Genomic DNA, 25,449 nt, shown 5'->3' with positions numbered 1-25,449 from the left:
GAAAGGGATCTCCAGGGAGGCCTGCCAGTGGAACCAGGAGCTTGTAATTAACAGATGTGAATTAAAGTATTGACATGACTATAACTTAAGAAAATAAAGACATTAATTTCAGTATAACAGAATAGCTAACAATGGGAAGGAAATTTAGTAAGCAAAACTGGCAAAACAGGAAGGCAAGCAGCTGGATGTAGTATGTGCAGGTAAGAGATAAGGAAGACAGGCTGGTTTTGCATCAACAATAGGTTAAAAATATAGTAGCTTGATGGAATGCATAACTAACCACTTGCTTATTGAACACTAATCAAAAAAGGAAGGAGGGAAATGTGGTAAACATGCTGTATAAACCCACTGAAATCTATATGGAACAGAAATGCTTCTAGAGAAACATTTCATAGAGCATGAGCTCTAATGCTTTCTCTCAGCCAGCTTCATAAATGCATTTTTAACAGACAAAAATTGTTTGGCCTGTTGACCTTTGTTTCAGTAATTAGCTCATGATGACTGAGTGGCATTGCAAGGATAAATATTCAATTATGGGCATGAGGTCTTGCAGTCAAACTGGTTACATACAAGCAATTTTTCTTTAGGGGGTTTTATAGCTTTCACCATAATGGTACAACTTGAATCATCCAATTACCTACTAATGGCTATTTCTAATTATCCAATCATAAAATATATTTTGTAGGCCTTGCAGCATCCTCATGCATCAGCATCTGTTCAAGCGGTGATCCTGTAGAAGGGTGGAGTTTTCCTCTGAAGGTTTATTGGTGGTGTAGGTGGGCCTGGTCTTCCTCTGGGAATCCTGTGGAGAAGAAAGCTGCTCCTCTGGGAATCCAGTGGGAAAAAGCTGTGTCTGTTGTTCCAAATCTCAGATTATATCCAGTTAGGAATGCTTGGCTCCTCCCCTGTATGTAGCATCTCACAATGGGACCATGTAATTTTATCAGTCATGCAGTTATGTCATGCAGACTCAATGGCCCATTAACAGAAGATGTTTTGGAGGGAGGATGGGTTGTGGAAGAGATAAGGAAAACTGCCCCACCTGGTTTTAACAGGTGGCCCAATTAACAGAAGAGAACTGCCTGACCTCTAACAGATGGCAATAGAATACACACCCCCAGCCATATCTTGTATTTGCAACCTAAGACAAAGCAGAAATATAAAAAGGAAAGGAAAAAGAACCAAGAAAACCCCAAAAAACAAAATCAAAATTAATTGCAGGACGAAAGAGCTGGCAGACAGCAGGCTCTTATTGCTGCAGATGGATGTGCTAATAGGAAACTCGGTGCTGTGGAATGCCTCCACTGATGGCAGCAAGGGGGAAAGAGCCTTTAAAAGCACTGTGGCCCTAGCCTGAAGGCTCCCAGCCTCCCCTCTTAGGAGAACAATTTCTCCTAACTATTAAGCTCTGGAAATGGGTAGCGAGAGTCCCGGTTTTTGCTGCGGGGTGTTTCAGCGCCCCAGGCCGCTTCGGGAGGCGCTCCCATGGCGGGCCGGGAGCAGGACTACATCTCCCGTCATCCTCCGGGCGCCGCCGCCATCTCGGCACCGACCGCCGGGCCGGGCCGGCGTCCCCGCCGCATTCCCCGCTCCCCGCCGCATTCCCCGCTCCCTGCCATGAGCTGGGACGGCGCCGGCGAGGATGTCCGGCTCCTCCTGGACCTGTGAGTGCCGCCCCGACACGCTGCCGCCTGCCCGCCCTGCGAGGGGCTCAGGGAGGGGGGCAGGCCTTGGGCGGCGGTGCTGGAGCGGCTGCGGGCAGGGCCCGGCAGCGCTCGGGAGCTGCGGGAGAGGTGGCGGGGATCGTCAGAGGTGCCCCTTCGGGAGGAGTGACAGGGGTGACGAGGCTGACAGATCCGGGTGTGCAGGGACGGCTGAGGATCCCTGGCTTCTCCTGGCCCCAGAGAATCCGCCCAATGGTGTTTGAAGTATTTGAAAGCAGGCATTCTTTATTGCATAACTGGACACATTTGGAGGATTTTTCCTCTAAGCGAGTCTATCGTGACACTTTACAAGATGTCTATTCCATAGTGCTCTATAGACATCTTACAAGTGTCTATTCCATACATATTCTTTAAAGCATGCTTACTGGCTAATGCATAAACGTCACTATCCTAGAACTAATTTTCATGCATCCACATCTCACTGGAAGTCCTGTTGTTGTGAAATACAAAGCTGTGTTTCATGTCAGGTACATACAGGCAACGTGTGTATTTGTGATTGTGATATGTGTGGAGACCGACCATGGGACAGTTATAAAGACGAATTCTAATAAATAACTTAGGAAAGTGAAGCATGAAAGAAGCCTTTGAATCTATCTTTTGTTCACAATTAACTTTTATAAGTCTTAAGTTGATTTGAATTGAAGTTTTAAGATGTTGCTTTTTGACAAGAGCTTTCTGCTTGTAGGTAAGCCTTAAAGAGTTCTGCCATCATAACCTTTTGAAGTATAATTTTAGTATATTGCTTGTAGTAAGGGTCTTTGAAACTATAGCTTTAGAATACATAAAAAGGAAGCATGCTTATCTCATGCCTTAAAACAGTGAAAAGCAGCTTGAGAAAGGAAGATGAACGTCAACTCAGTGATTAATAGTTTTGACCAAGGGAAGCTGGATGTCACTGTTATGAGGTTTATAGTCCTTGCAATCAAAAGGTGGACCCACATCTGGAAGCTGGACCCCATCAGCTGGGATACTCCTTTCAGGATGTACATCCTGAGAAGATTAAATCACAATAGTGTATAGAATTGTGACGTAAAAATTGGGAATGGAAACTGCTGAGAAAGCTGATGAGTACCCCTATAAATACCTGTAAGCCTCAACTATCGGTGTGCAGTTGGAGGGAAAGCTTCCCCCACTGTACCCAGTGCTGTATTGCTCATACTTTACCATATTAATTAATAAATTGATTGCTGCTTGAATATTGGCCTAGTCAAGCTTCTCATTTATGACATTGTGGTCCTAGGGGGTCTGAAGGGGTCTCTGGTGGTCACCAAGTGTCCCCAGCGTTGCAAAGGGTGACTTTGCATTGACCTTTTCTTAGGACATGCACAGTTGTTCTTTGTTACATGACTTCTGCACGAAAGCCACTACATTCCTCATTGTCTGTTTACCTACTGGTTGCAGCTACATTTAGCATCCTGTGTGTCTACTTTTTTTATTATTTTATGTAATTTGCTAGCTGGTCTTTAAGCTCTATCTTGCAACTCCAAAGGGGAACTGAATATTTCTATTCTCTGCATTATCTGTCAATGTCAGATTCCTTTGTGTTCTGGAGGAAGTTAGAAATAGCATGGGAACAAAATCTTTCATTTGAAAGATAAAAGAAGAATAGCTAGCAAAGAGTACAATTAGATTGTTATTTGTACCTTAGAGCACTGATGATAAGATTATAGTTGCCATGGTGTAGCCAGTAAGTGTTTTATAGTTTCCTATAAAGTAGAATTACTGTGAAAACTTTTATAATTTAACTGATTAATTGTGTAAACTAGAGATCAATATTGTGCTATGAGAATATCAACCAGCTTTTTGAAAAGAAGGTGATTAATCTTAATAACCATTCAAGGTAAATTTAATATGCCGTGGTAAGAGTCGGCATAGCTCACATTGATTTCCATGTATCTGAGCTGGGTTTGGAGTATTTTCTGCAGATTTGAACAAAGCAGTTGGTTTAGAGGCCCCTTTTGGAGGTGCCTTAATGAGACGAGCCCCTGCTTTCTGCTCACCATGTTGCACAGATCCTGCCTGTGAGCAGGTTCACATCTGTGGTCTTCAGAGATGATAATAAATGGTGTGTTAATTATCTTTGATAAGATTTTATTTTTTTAAGGGGTAAACAACTATTCTTAATATGCCTGCCTATAAATAATAGGCATATTAATAACTGCCTAAAAATTTCTGCAGTCAAGTAGAGGAATGGTCTGTATATAGATAAGGTGTTTAATCTCAAAACAAAGAATGTGGATGGTGTAACCTGCATATCCTGAGACAGAGCTTGGTACAGGCTTCTCTGTTGATCAGTCAGCTGAGTTCATCCAGCAGTCATTGAGGTTCTGTGAAGGTGTGGAATTCTTGCACATCTCTGCAGGAATGAGTTAAAGGTGAGCCTGGTGTCTGCAGGCAGGGCCTGGGTTCTGCTTGAACTGTCTCCTCCATACAGTGTCCTTGCAGTGACCTGCTAGAGGTGCTCATCCTCCACTGTGTGAACCTCAGTGGTTTTTTTAAACATGCTTCCATGCTGGAAATCATCCTTCTTTCCTGCCTTAAGTCTGTGCCACCCTTCAGATTATAAAGCATTAATATTTTGATGTCTTTAAAGTTTTTATTTGAGTGTGAGTTTAATTTCCTGCAGTTTGGTGGCATTCTGATGCCAGACCAAGTGGGGTTTTTTTTTGTTACCAGTTACCTGTAGGGACTCCAGAGCTGTGGTTATATGCTAAATTTAATTTGGCATTACTCCAGGCTGCTGCTGCCCCCTGCACTCAGCCACTTGTCCTGGCAGTGTTGTTTCTGTGTCCTCAGAGTTTAAGTCAAGGGGATTTTCATTCAGATCAGACACTTAACAGCTCACACTGCAACTGCAAATTTCAGAGACAGCTTGAGGAAGGCACAGAAAGAAATGGTTGAGGGGCTGATTTTTGCCTTCAGCTGCTTAGGGAACAGCTTCACAGAAGGATCAGCTTGACCCCAAAGGGCAACAGCTGAATCAGTGGGAACATGGAACAGCTGAAGCTGATAAGGTCTGAGGGAACCATAGCTGGGTGCAAAAGATTACAAAATATGGATTGGTTGTTCTAGTTCTACCATGTAATGCTTCTTTGTGACTGTATTGTAACTTTCTTCTATTTCAGATGCCTTCAGTGTTTGACAAAGAACCTTTCCAGATACTCTGCAGATATTAAGTCATTGCCACCCAATATAAAGGATAAACTGATCAAATTAATGAGTAGGCAAGGGCAGATAACTGATGAAAATATCAGTGAGGTAAGAATCCATTCAAAAGTATACTGTCTGTTTTGGGAGAGGAAAGCAGCCTCTTGCACACCAGTCTGTTCCTGAGTGAAGTGTGTCTCAAGATGCTCATGCATAATTTATTATATATATTATATAAAGGATTTCAGCAGCTTTTAGAATTCTGTTGGTAGAATTCTATTGACACAGATTCTAAGCACACAATCTCCATATAATTTATTTAAATTTTGATTCCTTGAAATATAATGATGGCAGAGCTAGGAATCAATAGTTCAAATTATCCCATCCCTTTTGCACAGTGCTGTGTGTCAGTGTTTCAGTATGACACCAGTTAATGACATTTCTTCAGCTGTAAATTCAGCTGAAGAATGTGTTTTGCTGTCTGTTTACTGTTATCTTGTTCAGCCTCAAATGGAGGCATGAGAATTGAAGGAAGCTAAAGGTTGGCCTTGCTGAAACAGAAAATTAACAACTCCCTGTGCATTCCTGCTTAGACCTGGAACTCAAGAGATAAATATTCTCAGTTTCTCAGTCATGATAGTGGAGCCAAGGGTACAGGCAGAAGCAATGTGGAAAACTTACAAACAAAACAATTTAGCTTTAGATAAAATGATTCTATGCTTACACAAGTTAAATGTTTGAGTAAAAATCAAGTTCTTTGGAAAAATTGACTGGACAAAATCTGATTTAGACTAGCTTTTCAGTAAGGAATAATTTCAAAACATCATAACAGATTCTATCATTAAAGCCATGTGATTGTGTGTGTATGAATGCACAAAATCCATTAGGATATTTTTAGTCTGGAAATAAACTAGAGACCTTAATTTACAGACTTTTCTGCTGTCTCTTTCTAAAGTCTTCTCTGTATTTGCCTTCATTCAGCAGTTCATCAGTGCCTTCTCTTGGAGCCTATTTTCCATGTGACCCTGGGAAATTCTGCTCTGGTTCTTTTTTCATGTGTTTTTTCTTTCTCTGTTCATGCAGTTTTCTGCAATTATATCCTTATCCATCCATCATTTTCCTTGGGCATATTATACTTAGCTTTCTTTGCTAGCAGTATCCCATTTATTCTTATTCATGTCCTTCATGCCTTTCCTCTGTTTTTCAGGGTTTTTTTTAAAGAATTTTTAAAAAGAATTTTTGCTGAAAGAATTTCAGTTGAAATTCTGTTAATCTAAACTTTTGTGTGTACTTTTATTTTATCTCTTACCTCTGTATTCTTGTCCAAATTTGTGTTACCATGCATCTTTTCCCCCCTTACTCTGCTTGGAGCAGCCATCCACATGCATGCCAAACTCCTTATTCTAAATCCCTTTTACCATAAAGTTTTATATAGCCATTCAGCAAGTATCCACAAAATATAAACATGTATTTTTAAATGTTTTTTTTTTTGTGTGCTGCATCCAGCCAACCCTTTGTCTATCTCAAAAGCTTATATATTTGCAAAACAGCCAGTTTGCCTTGTAGTATCTTTATTGTACATTGTTAGAGTGAACAACAGGAGGAATAGGCCTCTAACAAGCCTTTCAGCTGTGCTGTTATCTTTGCTAGTTTATGGAAATTTATGTTTCTATCCCTGGGAGTTAAGGATGGGAGTGACAAGCTTAAGGGAGTATCTGGCTGTTGTTACTAAAATCTGTTGCCTTCCACTGCTTTGGGTCTAACTTTCATAAATGTTCTCTTGGGAAAGATTTCACAAAAATTCCAATCTGGGTCTTGTGGGAGTGAAAGATCCCATTTAATGAGGATTTGGTACCTCTTCATGGTATGGTAATGAGAGTGCTTGTTTATGAGCAAAAGAGTGTGTGTGGGTGAGAAAAATACTTTAGGGAAAAATACCTTTCAAATATCACTCTTGCCTGTTATGTAGGTTGAAGTTTTGATCAAAGTCAGTATTTTTTGTTTTGCACTGCAGATTTCTGCCCCCAAAGTTTTGCTGGCATGTGTGAGGGCATTGTCCTGGGTACACATGTGGCAAGTGAACCACCAAGATTGTATTTCCATTGTTTGAGTGGCAGTATTAATGTGCTTCTGTTCCATATTGTCACAGAAACAGTTTGTGCTGTAGGAGCTGAACTGTTGCACAAATGGACCAGATTTTTTTTTTAGTTTTTAGTTCCTAGGACTGGTAACCCTGTCACAGACATATTTTATGAAAAATCCTTTTGCTAGGATCTTTTGTCCTGAGAAGCTGAGAGGCCTCAGGAATGAAATGTAAACAATGGTTATGTGCTGCTGTGGAATGCAACAGGTGGATCTGTGATTGGTCTCATGTGGTTCTTTTTAATTAATGGCCAATCACAGCCCAGCTGTGTCAGTCTGGTCAGTCACAAGATTTTATTACCATTCCATTCTTTTCTATTCCTTTGCTAGCTTTCTGATGAAATCCTTTCTTCTATTCTTTTAGTATAGTCTTAGTGTATAATTTTCTTTTAATATAATATATATCATAAAAAATAAATCAGCCTTCTGAAACATGGAGTCAGGATTCTCGTCTTTTCCCTTGTCCTGGGACCCCTGCAAACAGCACCACAGTAACCCCACCCTCTATTGCAAACTTGTATGTGATGTCTGATGTTACAAGTATTTGATGTAAAAATGCATGTGTTTGATGGCACAGCAGAGTTTGACTGAACTGCTGGGTTTTCATTACAGGTGTTGCACCCTGCTGTGGAGTCTCTGGACCTCCGAGACTGTGATATTACAGATAATGCATTATTGCAGCTTTATAACTGCAAGCAGCTGAAAAAGATCAACTTAAATTCTTGCAAGGAGAACAGATTTGGAATTACTTCAGAAGGTGTGTTATCTGTGCACAGACAACTGGGATCTTATTTCTGGCTTATTTTTCTTGTTAGATTGGAATAAATTGCAAAGAATATATCTAGGGTAAATATTGCTTAAAAAAGAAATCCCCAATGCTACCCCAGTACTAATAAAAAGTCTCTCCAGTGGTGTAAATTTCAGGCCTAGAGCACTAATTATCTTAGGAGAGAGCTCTCAGGTTACTCTCCTGCTAGATTTCTACTAAAACCATGCTATGCTTAACATGTTTTCCACTTTATCTTAATTATTCCTTCCCCAAAACCTGTTCCAGAGCCTTTGGACTCAGCATGGTGGTTCTGTAAGAGAATTAATAACTTACAAATGTTGGTTTTTTGGCAGGAGTCATAGCACTGGCCTTATCCTGTCCCTACCTGCGAGAAGCCTCTTTCAAAAGGTGCTGTGATATAACTGACAGTGGAGTTCTGGCTCTTGCACTCAACTGCCAATTCCTACAAATAGTGAACTTGGGCAGCTGCTCAGGCATCATGGATGCATCTCTGCAGGCACTAGGAGAAAACTGCAAATTTCTTCACAGTGTGGACTTCTCATCTACTCAGGTAGCTATGGTAGCAATTGGCCAATTGACTTTTGTTTGTTTCTTTTTTAAGATTGTCATGATAAAAGTTCGAAGGGGATCATCCGTAGCTTTACTCTTGACAAGATTTAGGACCATGGTTGATTTCTAATTTCTGCCTCTTAAGGAAAAGGAAGGGTATATTTTGCTTATTAATGACTGGAAAAATACATGTTTTGGTATTAGAACATGTATGGTGAACCAAAGAAAAACTTTTGTTAGAATCTATCTTGGGATTTTTTTAGTATATTTATTTAGTGCAATAATTTTCTTGAAGTTGTTAAGTAATCCAAAATATTTCATTTAAAGAAAGTAGAATCTTGGACAGATTATTGCCTGCTTTCAGTTAGGACAAACTGTTGTAGGTAATAGTCTAGGATGTCAAACAATGCAAGCCCCTAGTAGGAGTAAACACTCCATAATTAAATGATATTTTAGGAGTGATTGTGCTTGTCAGAGTTATATTACAGAGTCAACACTGAAAGAATGACATTTTAAATGTCAGAAATGGCAGGGAAGAAGATTTAACAACAGTGTTTAGCATGAGGAGGGGGAGACAAGCTGCAAAAGCAATCCTGTAACATATTTCATAATTACAGGGAGATAATGAAGCGAGGGAAAGGTTTTTTGCAGTAAGTGTAGCATTCAACTGACACTGATGGTGAGTAATTATGTTGAATGCGAGTCCAGTACTGAGCATTCACAATGAAATGTCAGTCTGGAAATCATGTAGGAGGTTCTTATTTTAGATGCTATTTTTCTTTTGATTTTTCCAGAAGTAGGGTATCAAAAGAGTCTTAATATTTCGTTTGGATTTTTTATTTATTGCTATTTAACTCTTACTTCTCCAGACTTACTTCATTGCTTTTTATTTCCTTGCCTCTCTTCCTTTAAGGAAAGCAACAATTTCCCTGTGTGTATTTTAAATGAGGTAAAAGCTTCTTCAGTAACTACATGTTTACACTTATTTTTTAAACTTTTCTGCTATGATTACTTTTTTCCCCAACCCAAATTGGTCTAGGTAGAGCAGAAATGCTTTTTAAACCTATAAATTTAAAGTGCTATGCTCTGTCCATGTTAGTGTACCCACTGTTAAATGAGACAAGGAAGCTGCAGAAATAGCAGTTACACAGTTGGAAGTATCCTTGCAGAAAGCCAGGCTGGATCAGGTGGCAGGAAGATGAAACAGTATTTAATAGAATGAAAAAAATCCCACCTTGGAATATTTTCTCCACTAGTTTAGCTGGGAAGAAAATATTGTAATGTTAAGTGTATTCACTGACTGCAGGGAGTGAATAAATTAATCTGATTTTTGCATCTAAATACTAAATAGCTGTGCTTGAAGAAATTGAGCTTTAATCCATTGTGGTGTTTCCATCAGGTAACAGATGATGGCGTTGTAGCACTAGTGAGTGGAAGATGTTCAAAGAATTTAAAGGTAACTGACTTAACCTAATAACAAAGGGATGAACAAAGGAAAATACCTGCATTTTAAAATTATAATTACTATTATCAGCAGCATTACTTAGGAGGGAGGGTTTTTACTGACTGACTTTCATTTCTGTCCTCTTTCAATATCCTTGGAGTTTATAAATTGGAAAGACTTTGCAATAAGACAGTGGCTTTTTTCTTTTATCCTACAATCTCCAAAGTATATTTTACCAAATCCTAATTTCACTAGATTTGATGGTCTTTTTTCCACATTTCTTCTTATATGTTATATTTATTGGTAAGTAAGGCAATTCAGAGATGGGGAAAAAAGTTGGTAATAACCTGTTTTGTTATTCTGCTTTTCATTCTTTTCCTGGCACGTACAAGAGGCAGTAGTTGTACAGCTGCAGAGAAATTAAGAAAAGAGCAGGGTTTAGTCTGATCTTGAAGAAGTTCTTTGATTTCTTTTAGGAGCTGGGTAGATAAATAGAAACACCAGAAACTTCAGCAGAGGCTGTTTTGGGAAAACTTGGTAAACACCAGAATTCAGTTTGGGTTCTGTTCTCCCGGACAAGCAATTGGTAGGAGAATGTCATAGGCAAAGTGATGGGGCTCAAACACCATGGAATCTCCTTGAAGAGTTTACTCAGATGTCTTGAGTGCTGTGTGTGTTGTGAAAACTCACCTTTGATGTTGGAAAAGATGAAAGTTTGACAAGAAGGTTTCACAGATATGTATGCTTGGCAGAAAGCTCTCTGAATGTAGAACCTGAGAACAGAATAGAGATGGAAGCAAGTTTTGATATAGAAGAACAATAGATGTCTAAATTGAGAATTGCTGAGCCAGTAACTAAGAAAGCAAAGGTCGAGTCAAGCTGGAAGGAGGTTTTTTGACTAAAGCAAAGGATATGTTGACCACAACAAAACAGATGTTTTTACCAAGCAGCAATAGGTCTTAGGAAAAGAAGATACCATAGGCAAACAAACATGCCAATGTGGCAAGTAGGAAAAAGGTCTAAGAATTTTCCACTGAAAGAAAACAGAAAACCAACTTTAAGCTTAAACTGTAACATACTAACTCCTGGGGTTGGAGAGTAATGACTGTAATATGGTAATGACAGTAGTTGTGATAGGCTGTAGGTAATAGTGAAGGTGTTGTGTATGATGCTGATTGGTTGTTATGTATTAAGATGCTCAGCAAAGAAAAATCTATAATGCATTGTAATCACAACTAAAGCAGCTTCAGGCTTGCCTATAAGGCAAGCTGTAGGCATTGCTCTGTTACCCACGACCTGAGACTGCTGTAGCATCTCCCATACAATAAACAGCATTTTGAAGAACCACCTGAGTCCCACATCTCTCCTTCAGGCTCTTACACTTCATGATTTTAGTTTAGACTCTTTACGGAAAAGCTGTCTTATTTTTCCTTAGGGTATTTTCCTGCTCTGTACAGGACCATATACGAGGTCAATGCACAGAGGTTGTAATTCCTGCTGGTTGGGGATCTCTGAAATGGGTTGGGCAAAGGAAAGCTTTGCCTCTAAAACTCTGGGTGCTCTGACAGGCTGTTGTCATTCCTGTTTTCCTAACAGGAGATCCACATGGAGCGCTGTGTGAATCTTACAGACATCGCTGTGGAAGCCGTCCTTACTTGTTGTCCCAAGATACACATTTTCCTGTTCCATGGATGCCCACTGATAACAGGTAGGTCTAATCACAAGAAGATAATTACTTGCTAATCATACCTCCTTGCTTTCTGAAAAGCACACTGTAGTCCATAAGTAATCCCAAACAAATAATAACTTACTGGATAAAATAATCATTGTACACTGAGATTTTCAAAGCAAGGTGAGAGTTTTGCTTTGAAATGTGGCAGCAGCCTTCAGAGAGGGGATTTTTTTGTTTGGAAATCATGGGTTTTTTCCTCTTCAGCATGCTGATGAAGACCCAAAGACTTCAGAAAAATATTAGCATCTTAAACCCCTACTCTATTCCAAAAGTGTGGAACAGCATCCATTCCAGAAACAGTGGAATGGAATAGGACAGCCTATGGGTGTTTTAACTCTTCTGTTGGTTGGTGATACTTTACAGTTAGGTGATGGGAAAAAGAACCAAGAGGGTTTGGATTACTACACATGTATCTGAACTGTGATATTGTGATAGCAAAATAAATATAAATGCAGATATAGAATTCCTTTACTGTGTTGTGTGCCTATTCCAAATACCACCTTTATATTCTGAATTAATAACAAGAAATTCCTTTGTTCTTTTTCAGATCGGTCCCGAGATGCTTTAGAGCAACTCATCATATCAAACAAAATCAAGCAACTAACATGGACCGTTTACTGATTATTTATCCTGTACATGTGAGTGTCAAGTTTACAGGTGGACAGCTCCTTCAGTAAAGAGGCACCTTGGAGAACTAGCTGGTGACTTCTTTTCCACCAGGTTGCATCCCTCCTGCCTCCCACTGGAGGTCTCCACTGACATTCCAGTCCTTGCCTGTGAGCCTGGGCTTTCTCATTGATGTTCCTTGGAGCCCTGTGTGTCTTTGCATTGATCATACTTCATTAAGAGGAAAGTTAAACTATAATTAATATTACAGGGCTGTTGCTCAGGCTTCCTGAAGTGCTGGATTTGGCTGCTACTTAGCATCCTTTAGCAATTTACCACAAACCCAGTTTAGGTGAGTGTGTGTTCTGAGTTTGTATTCTGGGGTGGTACTTAAAATTAAAAGTACCCAGCTCAAATGTAACATTAACACACAGCAATGTCTGTGAAGTTGAGAGTTGAATCTAACAGAAATCAACAGCCAGAACTGGTGAATGGAGGTGGCATTAACAGTGATACAAATGTACTTTCAGTAGTAACAAAGAATCTCCTTTCACCATGTACTTTTGCTAGGTCTGGAGTAAAAAACATAGGTACCTTTCTTCTGATGTTACTGATGCTGCAGTTTCTGTTCTTACTTACCATCAAATACTTGCTGGATTTTTACATATCCTGCAGTACAGCCTGTGAATGTGTAAACAAAAACTTGCTTTGGAATTGTTATGGTGACTTTACAAGTTTCAGAGTAGTAGCTGTGACCAAGAACAGGATTTTATACATGGGCAAATATTTAATTTGCTCTGGCTTTTCCCTGTGTTTCTACATGAAAATCCTTTTAGGGAACAAAACACTGGTACTTAGAAGCATATCTGTGAGTGAAATAGGACCAAATGTAGTGTCTGAACACATAAATCTCAGGATGGTAGAGTGTGTTCTGCTGTATGCAGTTCATTACATATCCAGTGGCCCCCAGAAGCTGAAAATATCAATACATTTATTGTTCAGTTATAGTAATATTAAAAAAATAATTTTTGAACTGTAGAGTGAGTTTATTACATGATGGAGCAGTGCTCTCATGACAATTGTAAGTCATGTTCCTTGGCTTTCCTGAACCAGCATAACCACTGGTCAGAGTTCTAGGATTTCTACATTTAGCTCCTTAATGCCAGCTATTTTAGCTTTATAAGGGCATGGAGCACACTGGGTGCTCTGATCTGGAAGTGGAAGGGTTTAGCTACAGTGGTCTAACATGGATTTGATGACATCTGGAAACCTAAAGAGTTTAGGCAACCATAAGGAATATATTTACTTTACCATTTAACTCTTGTCACAGCCACACCTCAGTGTTGCAGAAATAAACCAGTCTTATAGTAATCTATTTAAAGTTCAGGTCTGATTGCATGGAAGGTAATTTTTGTTGCCAATATTAAATGATATTATGATGTCTGACAATAATCTTTGTTCTTCTGTTGATTATATGGTTTATGAAAGTGCAAGACTATTTAGAAAAGTTGTTCAGGTGTCAGTAAAAGCATTTTTTTCCCAAGACCAGCACCTAAATTCCTTACTCTTGTTGCATGGCTCAGCCCAGTGATGAATATTTTCCTGTGATCCCTGTGGGTGTAACTGCTCCATTACAAACCATTGGTACAAGGAATTATTTTGCTACAGTAGCCACAAGCATCTGGCAGCTGTCACTGCAGCAAATCCTTGCACCTGATAGAGGCCTAATAACCTAATCTACCAGGTTTTATTTCCTTTTTTTAATTTTTTTTTTTTTCTGAGGAGTAGTTTATTATTATGCCCTGTGAAATCCCTGGGATCAATCAGGACCCATCATTCCTTTGAACTCTTGGACAATAAATCTGTGTTGCACTATTTCTGATATTGAATCATACAGCTGTTTAGGCAGCTCTGTGAAACAATGCTACTTCTAACCTCAGCGGCAAAGTTGTCCTTTTTCTCCTTGCTAATATAACCTTGGATTTGTCGTGTTGAGGCTTATACTGTATCCTTAAGTGTGCCTGTACGTTTACCATCTTCCCCTACAGCCTCTTCTCAATGTGTAACTTAGTGGTACATCCTCACCTGGTGCTTAAAAAGCTGTACAACACTACAACGAGGTAACACTGTAATTTTAGGTTTGAAAGTTTAATGTAACTTACTTTAAATCCTTCACCATTAGAGCTTATGTTTTTGGTATTTGCATGACTCTACTGGAATGTTTTTTGGTTCACAGTAATTTTCAACAAATTTGTTTACAGGCACGGGGTGAAGTGGGAGAAGAACCTCATGGATGTGCTTGCCACTTCATGTTCTCTATTGTATGGACATTATTATTGTTGTGAGTCTTGCAGAATATTCACATATTGTTAGGAAGATTAAAGTTCAGAAGTTGGCTGTTTGGATAGTTCTGAAAACTTGCTTGGTTATAGAACCATGTATGTCTGACTAAGCTCCTAAACCTCCTACTTCATGAATACCATTGTTTTCTGAGTGAGTACCTGTCATGGTTTGAGGCTGGCACAATGCCAGTGCCCCCACTTAGAAATAAAGAAAAGAAAACTTTATTAACTAAACTACAACTCTAAGTAAAAACAAACACACAGGGAAAATTAAAACCTTCCAAAAACATTTCCTCCTCCCCCCACCAAATTTCCAATACATCTTTCCCCCAAATCACCAACTTTCGGTCCCGCACCACCCTTTAGATAATCAATTCTCAGATCATCAAGAGGAGAGGAGTCCTTCTTGTGCCATAGGCTTCCCCAGGAAACACTGTTGAAACCTTGTGTGTTTCCATGTCACTCGTGGCACCGCCCGGAGTACATCTGCCGTCGTGACCTCTTCCTTTCATGTCCAGTGCTCTCACCACTGAACATGGACCAGTGCTGCTTCTAGGGTTGTCCTTTTAAGGATGCTTTGTCCTGTTCCAAAAAGAGCACAGTCTCACCTTTGGGACACCTGTCCCCCCCCAGATTTCACCCCCTGGGGCCAAAGGGTACCAACACTGAACCCTCTGGGCTCTGAGCCATTGCCTCCCCCTGGATGCAGTCTCTGTGTCACAAGGAACATGGTTCTGTCCATGGCTATAACAAGAAGAGTCCAGCTAAGGCCACTCCATCATCTCTTCCCACCTAAAATTCTTCTCTACTCTCCTGACATCTTCCACTTGCCCAGACCTTCACACTTGCACACATTTCCTTCTTCCATTTCATCTCTATCTCTCTTCTAGGAAAGGTTAATGCTCTGCAAAGTTTTCATTGTCTGAAAGCCCCGAATCTCCCACAAGCAGCCGGGCACCTTCTCACTGCACCCCCACCACCTTCTCCTTCTCAGCAGTGCTGCTGGCACATGTTATCAAGGTGGCACAGTCCCAAGCACAGGCTGTACTCTCTCTCTCCTGGGGGGGCTGCCCGATGCCTCCTGGTGCTTCTCCCACCCTTCCATCCTCGGGGGCCTCTTCACCTCCCTTCTCTGTCCAAGCCCTGGCCTACCTCACCCGGCCGCATGGCTGCCCTACCCTGCCCAGCAGCAGCAGCTGGACAGGGGAGGGATCCGAACTCTTTCCCCACTGGAACCTGAGAGCTTCTCCCCAGGAGTGCTCTGCTTTTAACCCCTGTGTTCTCAGAGGTGTATCCATGCCCCAGTGGCCACACCAGGTGCCAATATTCAAATCTGAACACCTATTGGTGAGCACAGCATATCCAAGAAAACTTACTTCCTCTCAAACCATGACAGTACCACACACTACTGCACATTTGTAAGCTTTCACTACAGCACCTGGCACCACTGCACGGTGGGCTATGATGCAGTTATTAGCTCCCCATCACTACTTGTTCAATAATTGACTGCTCAAGTTGACACTTCCTGTAAGACTGCTCTGAAAAGATGGGTTTCTTTTTCAAATGGCCACCGTTACAGCATCTTACCCGAGGCTCAGATTTTTTTTTTTTTGGTACCATGTTTGGCAGATGAAACTGGTTCTTAGTTGGCAGATAAAACTGAGAATGATTCTGGAGTTTGTCCAGCATCTACTCAGGAGAAGAGCAAAATAATTATATCAGACTTGCATTCCCTGTTTTTATTTCGTTACTCTCTGTTTGTCACAGAAGTAAAGACCTCTTCATCCCTCAGCAGCTTCCCAAGGTGACAGATTACCTGGTTTACTCTTGCAAAGGGTAATGTAGGGAAGGTAGAGCATTTGACCCTACTCTCAAGGGAATGAAGGTACCCCGTAGCTGGTACTATTTATTCACTTTCCATTTATTACAGCTTTTACACTGGCTGGCAGTCAACAAGCAGAGTTTAAATTTGGGTGCAACTCCTACATAATCACTCTGTCAGTTTCAAGGAAGAGGAAATTTTTATTACAGAGGGGAAGGGGGAGATTTAAATTAGTTACTTTGACATTCAGAAGAGACACCCAGAAAAAGAGCAAGGCACTTCAAGTTGAGCATATTATGAGCTAAAAATCTCATGGAGAATTTTATGGAGGACAGCAATAATTTTCATATTTAGAAATTTTCTATAAATAAGCTGCAGAAGCCTGGAGAAGCAATGCAGTAGTCCTTCAGCCACAGCCCTCTCCCCACAGCAGTATGCTGGACATCCAAAACATTTCACAGTAATGTCAGCAGGACACAAATACACATGGGAAACATCAAGCATGCAAACTCTAGTGTAAGTTGTCTGTAGATCTGCACTTCAGTGCAGGATCCTTTGAATACAGTTTGCATGTAGCTTTTACATCAAATTGAGCAAAAGCCTCAGTGAGTATGATTGAAATCAGTCCAGTGAAGGTACAGTAAGCTGCTTTTCTTTAAGAGATAATGTTCCCTGTTTAATTCCCATTTTCATGTTATATACCTGCAAAAAGCCAATCAAGTGAGACAAAATCCCATAGAAAGGCAGCTTCAAGAATCATCTAAGCTGTCTGAGGGCTGATAACTCCAGACAATACTTGATGTTAGCCCATAGTTTTCTTGTCTCGTAGACTCAGGCAGTGAATATTCTATAACTTTGTGCAGCTGACTGTGAATGCTGTGGCTTAAAAACTGATGCCTGCCAGGGTCACCAATCAGCACTTCAGTCTGGTGAATCCTGATGCACTTCTGCAGCCAGTGATGCAGACCATCAGCAAGTTGTTCATCATAAAACATATCTCCTAGAACTATGAGGTCCCAGTTGCCAGCCTCTGAATTAATGATGTTCTTAATGGTGATGGGGAAGGGATTCAGGTGGTTCAGTTCACAGTTCAAGATCATTGCCATTCCTGCAACTGAAGAAAAGTCAAAGGAAAATTAAAAGTTATATTTTAGGATTCTGCCATTCAACCCTCTTACATATTTCTGTGATGAGATCTTTCAATTTCATCTCTTAAATATTGTTGTTCATCCTATCTAGGGCGCTTCCACAGTTTTTGAGTCAAAATCTAGCATGAAGTGATGAAATTTTATCCTCATTGCACCATGACACAGGGAAGAAGTTTTCCTAGGATGGATAGCAGTGGAAACCAATCATGGAATTGAAGTAGAATATAATAACTGCCTTAATCTATGGATATACTTCCTTCCTAACTAATGAGTAATTAAATTATGAATAAACTGTATTCATAAGTCAATTATGGAAAGACAAAGCCTAGAGGAAAAAGGCAAAATCTAGGCCCTGATGTACATGAAAGTACAGGAAAATGATGGGGTCCTACAGAGAAGCCAACTTGCTGCTTGTGCTTGGAGTTCTCATCCAAACCATCTGTGATGGTGAGACAGCATCACAAACTTGACAGAAAGTTTGCTGTTTGTTCTAAGGAGCTATGGAGATATACCTGGGCCAAGAGAGGCTGGTACAACCCAGCTTCCAGTACTGAAAAAACCCATTTCTCTTTTTAGCATTCTTAGGATTCTGTTTGGAATTTGAATTTCTCCCAGATGGAGCAAAGAAAAGTCTGTGTTAAAGGTGCTTTAAAAATTAGGAAGTATCTTTACACAGAGATGGAAAAAAGCCTTACTAGGGTCAATGTCATTGGCAAGGACTTGGGATGCCCCACTCATCACAGCAGCTATTGCTGTTGCTCCACATCCACTTCCAAGATCCAGAACCGATCGCCCTTTAACCACGCGTGGATTATCTAAAATATACCTGAAAAAGAAAAGCTGTTAAAGCAGTGAACAAGATCATGCAAATTTCTCAGGTTTACAGTACACTGGATAAGAATTTCTTGCCAAATATGTAATGAAGCGTGGTACCTTAACACTATTCCACATGTGCAGCTGCCACAAAACTCCTTATTTGTCTCAGATGATATAAAAATCAAGAACCATAATTTCTCTCCCTTAGTGTCCTCCACCCCCACAAACAAAAAGAAATTCAGACAAGTAAGCAACATTTTATGTCAATCATTTTATGTCTCCTTCTCTGACAGGTGAGCTTATCTGGTAAGTAGACACAAACTGGTAAGTAGACACTTCTAGGTAACTAGAATTCATCAGAATCCACAAGAAAGAGTGAAGTAAGGATTTGTAGAAATTAAAAGCAATCTGACTTAAAAAACATTATGTGTTCATAGTGAATATGGTGCCCACCCACCAGTCTGAAACACTGCTTGGAAGAAGAGGACTTTCTCCTCTTTCTTTTCCTGAGCCATGCAGATAGAGATGCAAGTACTTTGAGACTGCTTAGTGTTGTTCCTGAGTAGCAATGAGAAAAATAGAGCTGTGGTGAGCAGAGAGGCTATCTTCATCTAATTGCTGACACCTGCCAAGAGAAATCCTGAAAAATCTTTAGGCTGGAAGTAGAGAACTGACAGAAGGCAAGTAGCAGTTATTGTTAAATACTATGAATCATATTGTAACTATTGCAGAGGGTTCAAAACTTTAACAACTGCCATGAAATTCAATTTGCTGCCAAGGGGAAAGCCCCAGGTGTCAGGGAGAAGAGCCCTGGGTGAAATGAATTACTGCAAACTGCCATAATTTTACTACAAATTTCCATAACTACTTTTGAAGTAGAAATAAGAAAGGATTCTACATTTGTGTTATCTTCTGACAGGGAGAGTGATGGCTGACTCTTCACAGGGGTCAGAGGTAAGCACAGGTTTTGCAGGGGGACTCCAGTGCAGGTGACTGTCACAGAAATGTTAAGATGGGTGTACTTTGGGAATAGATGGATGGAAATGTCTGGGCCTGGAAGCACCAGCAGCAATGGCACCAAGAGGCCTAGTAAGTTTGTCAAGTGCAGGATGTTTGTGTCCAGGCTCAGCAGCTCAGATGTTTAACAGCATTCCCTCAAGGCCATCACTCCCCTAAGTATAGCCCTCAGTTTACCACCAGGACCAAGGACAGGCATGGGATCTCCACAGAAGTGCTGTGTTTCTCCTTTCTAGGAGCACCTCTGGGATTTGCCATGACTTTCCATTAGTAATTTGTGAAGGGTGTGATGTGGCCCTAATGCTGCAAATGCCTTGTTTCCAGCTGAGTGGTTCCTGAGTTGCTGCTGCTGGTTTTGGTGACTCAGGAGAGCTGGATGCTGCTGTGTCCCCTGGCACAGTACACACAGTGTTCTCTGCCCTCCTGGGTTAACGAGGAATCTTGGATTACACCAAGAGTAGCTTGAAATAGGAGACTTCTGATGCTGTGGAAATGCCAGCTCTGATAGGAGGACAGTTATGGAGGTAACCATATGTTTTTGTGCTCCCTTTTTACTCTTCCAAATTATGCAACTGATTTCTGACATTTCTTAATACATCAAACCTGTGCATAAACAGTAAGACAATAAAGTAGTGAAATGCTAGATTATTATTGCTACCCAAATATCTGAGCATATAAAACATATGATAGGAAAATTAAGAGATTAACTAATCTATTTTATATACCCCATGTTTAGCAGCACTCTAGTTCATCTACATGGCATAATCAACTCATAATTTAACAGTAAGACTCATCTTTTACCTGGTCAAAACTGCCTTCTTATTTATGCTTTCTTGCAGAAAAACAGTAACGCCCCAATTCAGATTCTTCCCTTTCATCTATGTGGGGACTCTCTGACAGCTTGCTCTCTGCTGTAAAAATTAAGATTTTTTTTTTCTGCTGTTTAAATGAGAGATATGATTTCACAAAATAAAAGAACTCTAGTTCTTCTGAATCAGGAACATTTAAAGACATTTTGAGAGTCAGCAGCCAAAATCAAAATGTGCCTTCTGATCTGACTAAAAGCCATAAAAAGTCACGACAATAAGGCTGCTGAATCCTAGATGAGGAGAGTTTTTATTCAGGCTAACCAACACTCCAAGTGCATCAGCATTAAACTACTTTTCTCAACAGACCAGAGGCACATCCACACTCCAGCAAAAAACCCATACACGTTATGACAAAATAGCAATCCTCTTGTTTGGAGTGATAGAATTAAACACCTCACTAGGTTTTGATGGCATCTGCACAGCCCTTCCATGGATCCAAATTCAGCCCTGTTGGCAGCACATGCATAGCCACTGATTGTAACAAATTTCTATTTAAAAGGTACAAGTTATTTTACACAACAGGTGCTGAACTCACTACCAGCCAGCAGAGACTGGGACACTCCAGTATAAGCAGAGAGGAGGATGGATAATGCACCCATAATAGGAAAACACACACCACTAGGAATTACTACAAACAGAGCGAGGACTGACATCTTGGCACACTGGACTCATCAGCTGTGGTGAATTTTGCTGCATACCTGGAGAGGGCTTGGCCTCCTGGCCAGTAAATTGCCCAGAATGGGTCCCCATAAGGCCACAGGTCAGGCTTTTCCCTCCAGAACCTGCAGCGGGGGGTGAGCAGGCGCAGCCGGATCTCTGGGGTGAGGTGCCCGCTGTTGGTGACCTCAGTGTTCTCCTCCAAAAACGCTCTCACCTCGGGGGCCAGAGGCTTGCCTGAGCTCCAGTGGCAGCAGCGCTGCCAGCACAGAGAGGGGCCTCCCCTCCTGTTTCTCCACACCTTGGCAAGGGTGTTCTGCCTGCCCAGGAGGAGGAGCCACTTCCAGCCACGGAAGGCCATGCTTCCCCAAGGACACCAGCTTTCCTCAGCAGAGCTTATCTGAAGAAACTTTGAAACTAACTCACAGGGTGTTGTTTTTCATAGTGATGGATGACAATTCCTGAAAGGAGAAAAATGCTATGTCAGTGATGTTTCTTCAGTGACTTCAAGTCTTTAAGAAGAGGAGATCCCTGTGCTCTTGTGCCTTGCCCCTGCCCAGTCTTAAGTCTGAAAGAAGTGGTATTCAAGGAAGAAACTATCAAGAGACCCATTCAGAAGAGTACTTTGAACTTATCCAGTGAGAAACAACCAGTTAGTGGGACAGCCAGAGCTAAAAATTGAATGTGCAACCTTTTAACATCTCTCTCCCTCTGCCCTCGAGATATACACACAGCAATCTACTCCCATTTTGGGTTCTTCCACTGAATCTTCAGATTTTGCAGGAAGACTCTGGCATTGCAGGGCCTGTGAACATAGCAGTGGTTATCAGGAGGTTGTTTGAAGAGACACCATTAATTACCATTTTTATAATGGCGATGAATCTTTATACAAAAGCATTTTTTTAAAGGCAAGTAATTAAAGGAATTCCTCTTTCTCCCTAAGATTTATCAATCTGCCAGCTCCAAAATTGACAAAAATAGAAAAAAAACCCCAAAACTGATCTTAACCAGAGTGGTCCTAATTCATTGCATTTCAGCCTGTATTTTAAAGGTTTGGTTAGTCTTATGGTGCAGTAGTCTCACGTGGATGCTGTCAGTTGTAGAAGAAAGCAGACCTCCATCCCTGTAGCCCACTAAGGCACTATATAAACATGCTCCAGGCTGTCTGAAGAGAGAAACTGAATCCAACAAATTTAGATTTCTTTTTAAAAGGTGATACATTCAGACTGGACACCCTTGTCACACCACTCTAGGTGTGTAGAACACTTCACACAGGTAATGAATAAGGAATGAAAGATTGGTGTGTCAGAGTTTAGATTCATTTAAGAATCAAGAGCATGGAGAGTGGAGAGCCACAGTACTGCACTGAGATGCAAAGGAAGAGCCTCTCAGCACTTTATCACCAAACTTTCCTCACCCACCTTCTCTTGCAGACCCTGAGCCTTTCCTGTGCTGATCCTGAGAGTACACTCAGCAAGAAGGGGCCTGAAGGGAGAGGAAATGTTTTCCAGCCTTCCTGCTTAGATCTCCTTCACCCATCCATTAGTATTTCCATATCCTTTTTCCTTCCTCACCTGCTCTCTAATTTCTTTTCAATAACTCAGACTTCCTTGCTTCAGGGCACAGCTTTTGAACCTCCCCTGAAACTGACGACCAGAGAAGCATTTCAGGCCTGTGCTTCCACAACAGCAAGGCTGCAAGTACAAACAAACAAGAAACTGAACTCGTTGTTTTGTAATTGTTTTCTCTCTTCTGCACTGGTTTTCACAAACCAGCAGAATAATGCATGAAGAAAAACAACTTTCATCCCAGCCCCAACAGTTTTTCACAACAAAAGAATCATGGACAACTTCAAGCTGTGCACGTTGTCCTTAAAACTGGACAAAGACACAACAGGAAGAATATGTCAGTGAAACAGTCTTAACACTTTGTAATTAATTAGATACATTTATTTGTCTGTATCTTTAGAATAAAATTCATAGGTGTTTAACTGTATTTTTGTTGTGTGCTGGCCTCTGCTTTGAGTACTGGCTTTAGTTTCATCACTTACTCAAACGTTAAGCTGTGAACTTCACACTTTGCTTTTTAGGCTGATATTCCTACTAAATCTTTGTTTAAATCATTGGCTAAAGGCTTTATGTTTCTATTACAAATAAATACACATGATCAAACATTTTGCATTTTTCCACACAGGAGAATGCCATTCAGCAGAGTCCATGTAATTAATGAATGCAATTAGCAAATGCCTTCCTTCTTGAAGGCAGATCTCTATAATCCTCATCTGCCTAAGGGAAGCATGATGTTAACTGCAATCAATTGGAGAGATAAATCTTGTCAGCAAATGCTGTATGCTGGCTTTTCTCCACGAATTGCTGCAAATTAGCAGGGCTGAGATCCTGTAGTGTTTATTTTGCATGGCCTGTCACGATGGTTACTCTCCTGAAATTAATGTTGGTACAGAAACACCTGTCAAGAGCTCAAGATGCCAAACTGAGCTTAAATGCTTAGTGAGGGAAGGCATCAGAATGGACATCCCTATGTTTGACACTGCTGGCCCATCCATCTTACACGGAATAAAACCAGGATGGATAACACGATGGACATCCCTGTGCTGGACACTCCTGACCTGTTCATCTTACAGGGAATAAAACCAGGATGGATAACAGGATGGATATCCCTGTGTTTGACACTCCTGGCCTGTCCATCTTACAGGGAATAAAATGATAATGGATAACAGGATGGACATCCCTGTGTTTGACACTACTGGCCCATCCATCTTACACGGAATAAAACCAGGATGGATAACACGATGGACATCCCTGTGCTGGACCCTCCTGACCTGTCCATCTTACAGGGAAGAAAACCAGGATGGATAACAGGATGGATATCCCTGTGTTTGACACTCCTGGCCCGTCCATCTTACAGGGAATAAAATGATAATGGATAACATGATGGACATCCCTGTGTTTGACACTACTGGCCCATCCATCTTACAGGGAATAAAACCAGGATGGATAACATGATGGATATCCCTGTGTTGGACACTCCTGACCTGTCCATCTTACAGGGAATAAAACCAGGATGAATATCCCTGTGTATGGCACTCCTAACCCGTCCATTTTACATGAAATAAAATCAGGGTGGATATCCTTGCATTTGACACTACTGCCTGTCTTACTATAAATCAGTGGGTGAGTAGATTTTGGACCAGAAGGCAAAACCAAGCAAAACATGTAAGAAAAACCTCACCCTCCCCCACACCCCCGCCAAAAAACCTCCAAAATCCTAAACCAAAGCCCAATTTCTATGGAATTTAAGCTTTTTTTTTTTTTCTTTTTTTTTTTTTTTTTTTTTGGCAGAAAGAGCCGTCCAAAGCCCAACCACCCCGCTCCTTCCCCTCGGGGGATGCCAGCCCTCCCCACACGCCGCCCGCGCCGCGGGCCGAGCGGAGCTGCCGGGGCCGCCGCGCCGCCCTCACCGCTCTCCCGGCAAAGCGGCCGCAGGCCTCGGCAGCACGGGCAGCTCCCGGTCGGGACAAGGGGACAACCGGGCCCGCTGCCCGGCCCGATCGGAGCTCCCGGCCCGCACATACCTGCTGCTGCCGCCGCCGCTGGGCCGGGGCCGGGGCCGGGCTGCGCTCCCGCCCGCCCGCCCGCCCTTAAAGCGGCAGCGCCGGAGCGCCCGGCCCTGCGGCCTCCGCTGCAGCTCGGGCCGCTGCTGTTCGCCGTCCTGCAGCGCCTGCCCCGCTCCGAGTCCGCGGCCCTGCTCGGTGCCGTGGGCTCGCTCCGCTGCCGATGCGTTCGAAAGGCTTTTCGGAAAGACGTGCGTCAGTGCGAGCTAGCCCTGTGTTTAAAAACGCTGATAAAAATCCGCGCGGGAAAAGGAGCAATAACACACGGCCCAGCTGAGCGGCAGGGAAAATGAGGGGTTTTTTTGCCCTTCGCACATCAGATCAAGGGCGCTGTCAATGCGGTGGGGCCCAGGGAAAGCTCTCCAGCCTCTCGGAGACAGCGGCAGCTCCCACAGGCAGCGCCCAGGGCCGGCTCTGCCTCTCGGCGAGCGGGACCTCTGCCCGTTCCTCTGCTGTGCCCATCCCGCTCCTCCGCTGCTCCCGTCCCGCCTGCTCCATGTCCCCTTCGTACTCCTGCTGCTCCAAAGCTTCGCTTCTCTCCCCAGAGCCTCTCCGGTGTGCGCAGGAGAGAGGGGGCTTCCCACCCTGTGCTCCTGCTGTCCCTCAGGAAGGCACAGCTCGGTAGGGCAGGTAAGGCACACCTACACCTACAAACGCTGGTGTTTCCTCCGAGGCCTCGAAGTGGCCACATTTTCACGTGGCAGTGACTGGGACTCATTGGTGTGGGACGAGGAGCCAAAGCCACCTGCATCCCCTCCAATTCCCCAGGTTCTGAGGTTCACAGAGATCTCCCCAAACGGGCTCACCTCCCTCTGAGACCCCTGTGACTCTCCAACAGCTCCCACCTTGTCTCTGCTCTATCTCCAGTCCCATCTGCTGCGGTTTAGGGAATACAAGCCGCTTCTAAAGGTTCTCTACCTCTCCGGTGGGACAAAGTGTACCAAATTTCTCGCTCTGCATTTTTGAAAGGCGCTTATGCATTGCCCGAAGTGATGATTCTGCAGCACTTAGGG

General features: G+C 42.1%; 2 protein-coding genes across 2 annotated transcripts; one reads left to right on the top strand and one right to left on the bottom strand.

The window, feature by feature from the left end:
* Positions 1-1,470: 1,470 nt before the first annotated feature.
* Positions 1,471-22,800, top strand: AMN1 (antagonist of mitotic exit network 1 homolog). Its single transcript, XM_071422405.1, is given in 9 exon segments — positions 1,471-1,524; positions 1,526-1,577; positions 1,580-1,664; positions 4,850-4,982; positions 7,626-7,770; positions 8,136-8,353; positions 9,752-9,808; positions 11,393-11,504; positions 12,076-22,800. Coding segments are annotated over 9 exon segments (915 nt in total). The 5' UTR covers positions 1,471-1,485; the 3' UTR covers positions 12,150-22,800.
* ETFBKMT (electron transfer flavoprotein subunit beta lysine methyltransferase) lies at positions 16,379-21,166 on the bottom strand. Its single transcript, XM_071422406.1, has 3 exons — positions 20,847-21,166; positions 18,142-18,272; positions 16,379-17,412 (listed from the first exon to the last, which is right to left on the bottom strand). Exons 1-3 carry the CDS (start codon positions 21,164-21,166, stop codon positions 17,048-17,050), a joined length of 816 nt encoding a protein of 271 aa, XP_071278507.1. The 3' UTR covers positions 16,379-17,047.
* Positions 22,801-25,449: the final 2,649 nt, after the last annotated feature.

This window comes from Agelaius tricolor, unplaced genomic scaffold (genome assembly GCF_023055355.1).
Source record: "Agelaius tricolor isolate 1412-34295 unplaced genomic scaffold, bAgeTri1.0.p SCAF_3, whole genome shotgun sequence".
Classification (NCBI taxonomy): domain Eukaryota; kingdom Metazoa; phylum Chordata; class Aves; order Passeriformes; family Icteridae; genus Agelaius; species Agelaius tricolor.
This window is presented reverse-complemented; position numbering and strand designations above follow the sequence as displayed.

Coding starts and splice junctions, on each gene's coding strand:
- ETFBKMT (XM_071422406.1), bottom strand. CDS start 21,166: ATGGCCTTCCGTGGCTGGAAGTGGCTCCTCCTCCTGGGCAGGCAGAAC. Junction 18,273..20,846: donor GGAGGCCAAGCCCTCTCCAG/GTATGCAGCAAA, acceptor TTTCTTTTTCAG/GTATATTTTAGATAATCCAC. Junction 17,413..18,141: donor TGCCAATGACATTGACCCTA/GTAAGGCTTTTT, acceptor ACTTTTCTTCAG/TTGCAGGAATGGCAATGATC.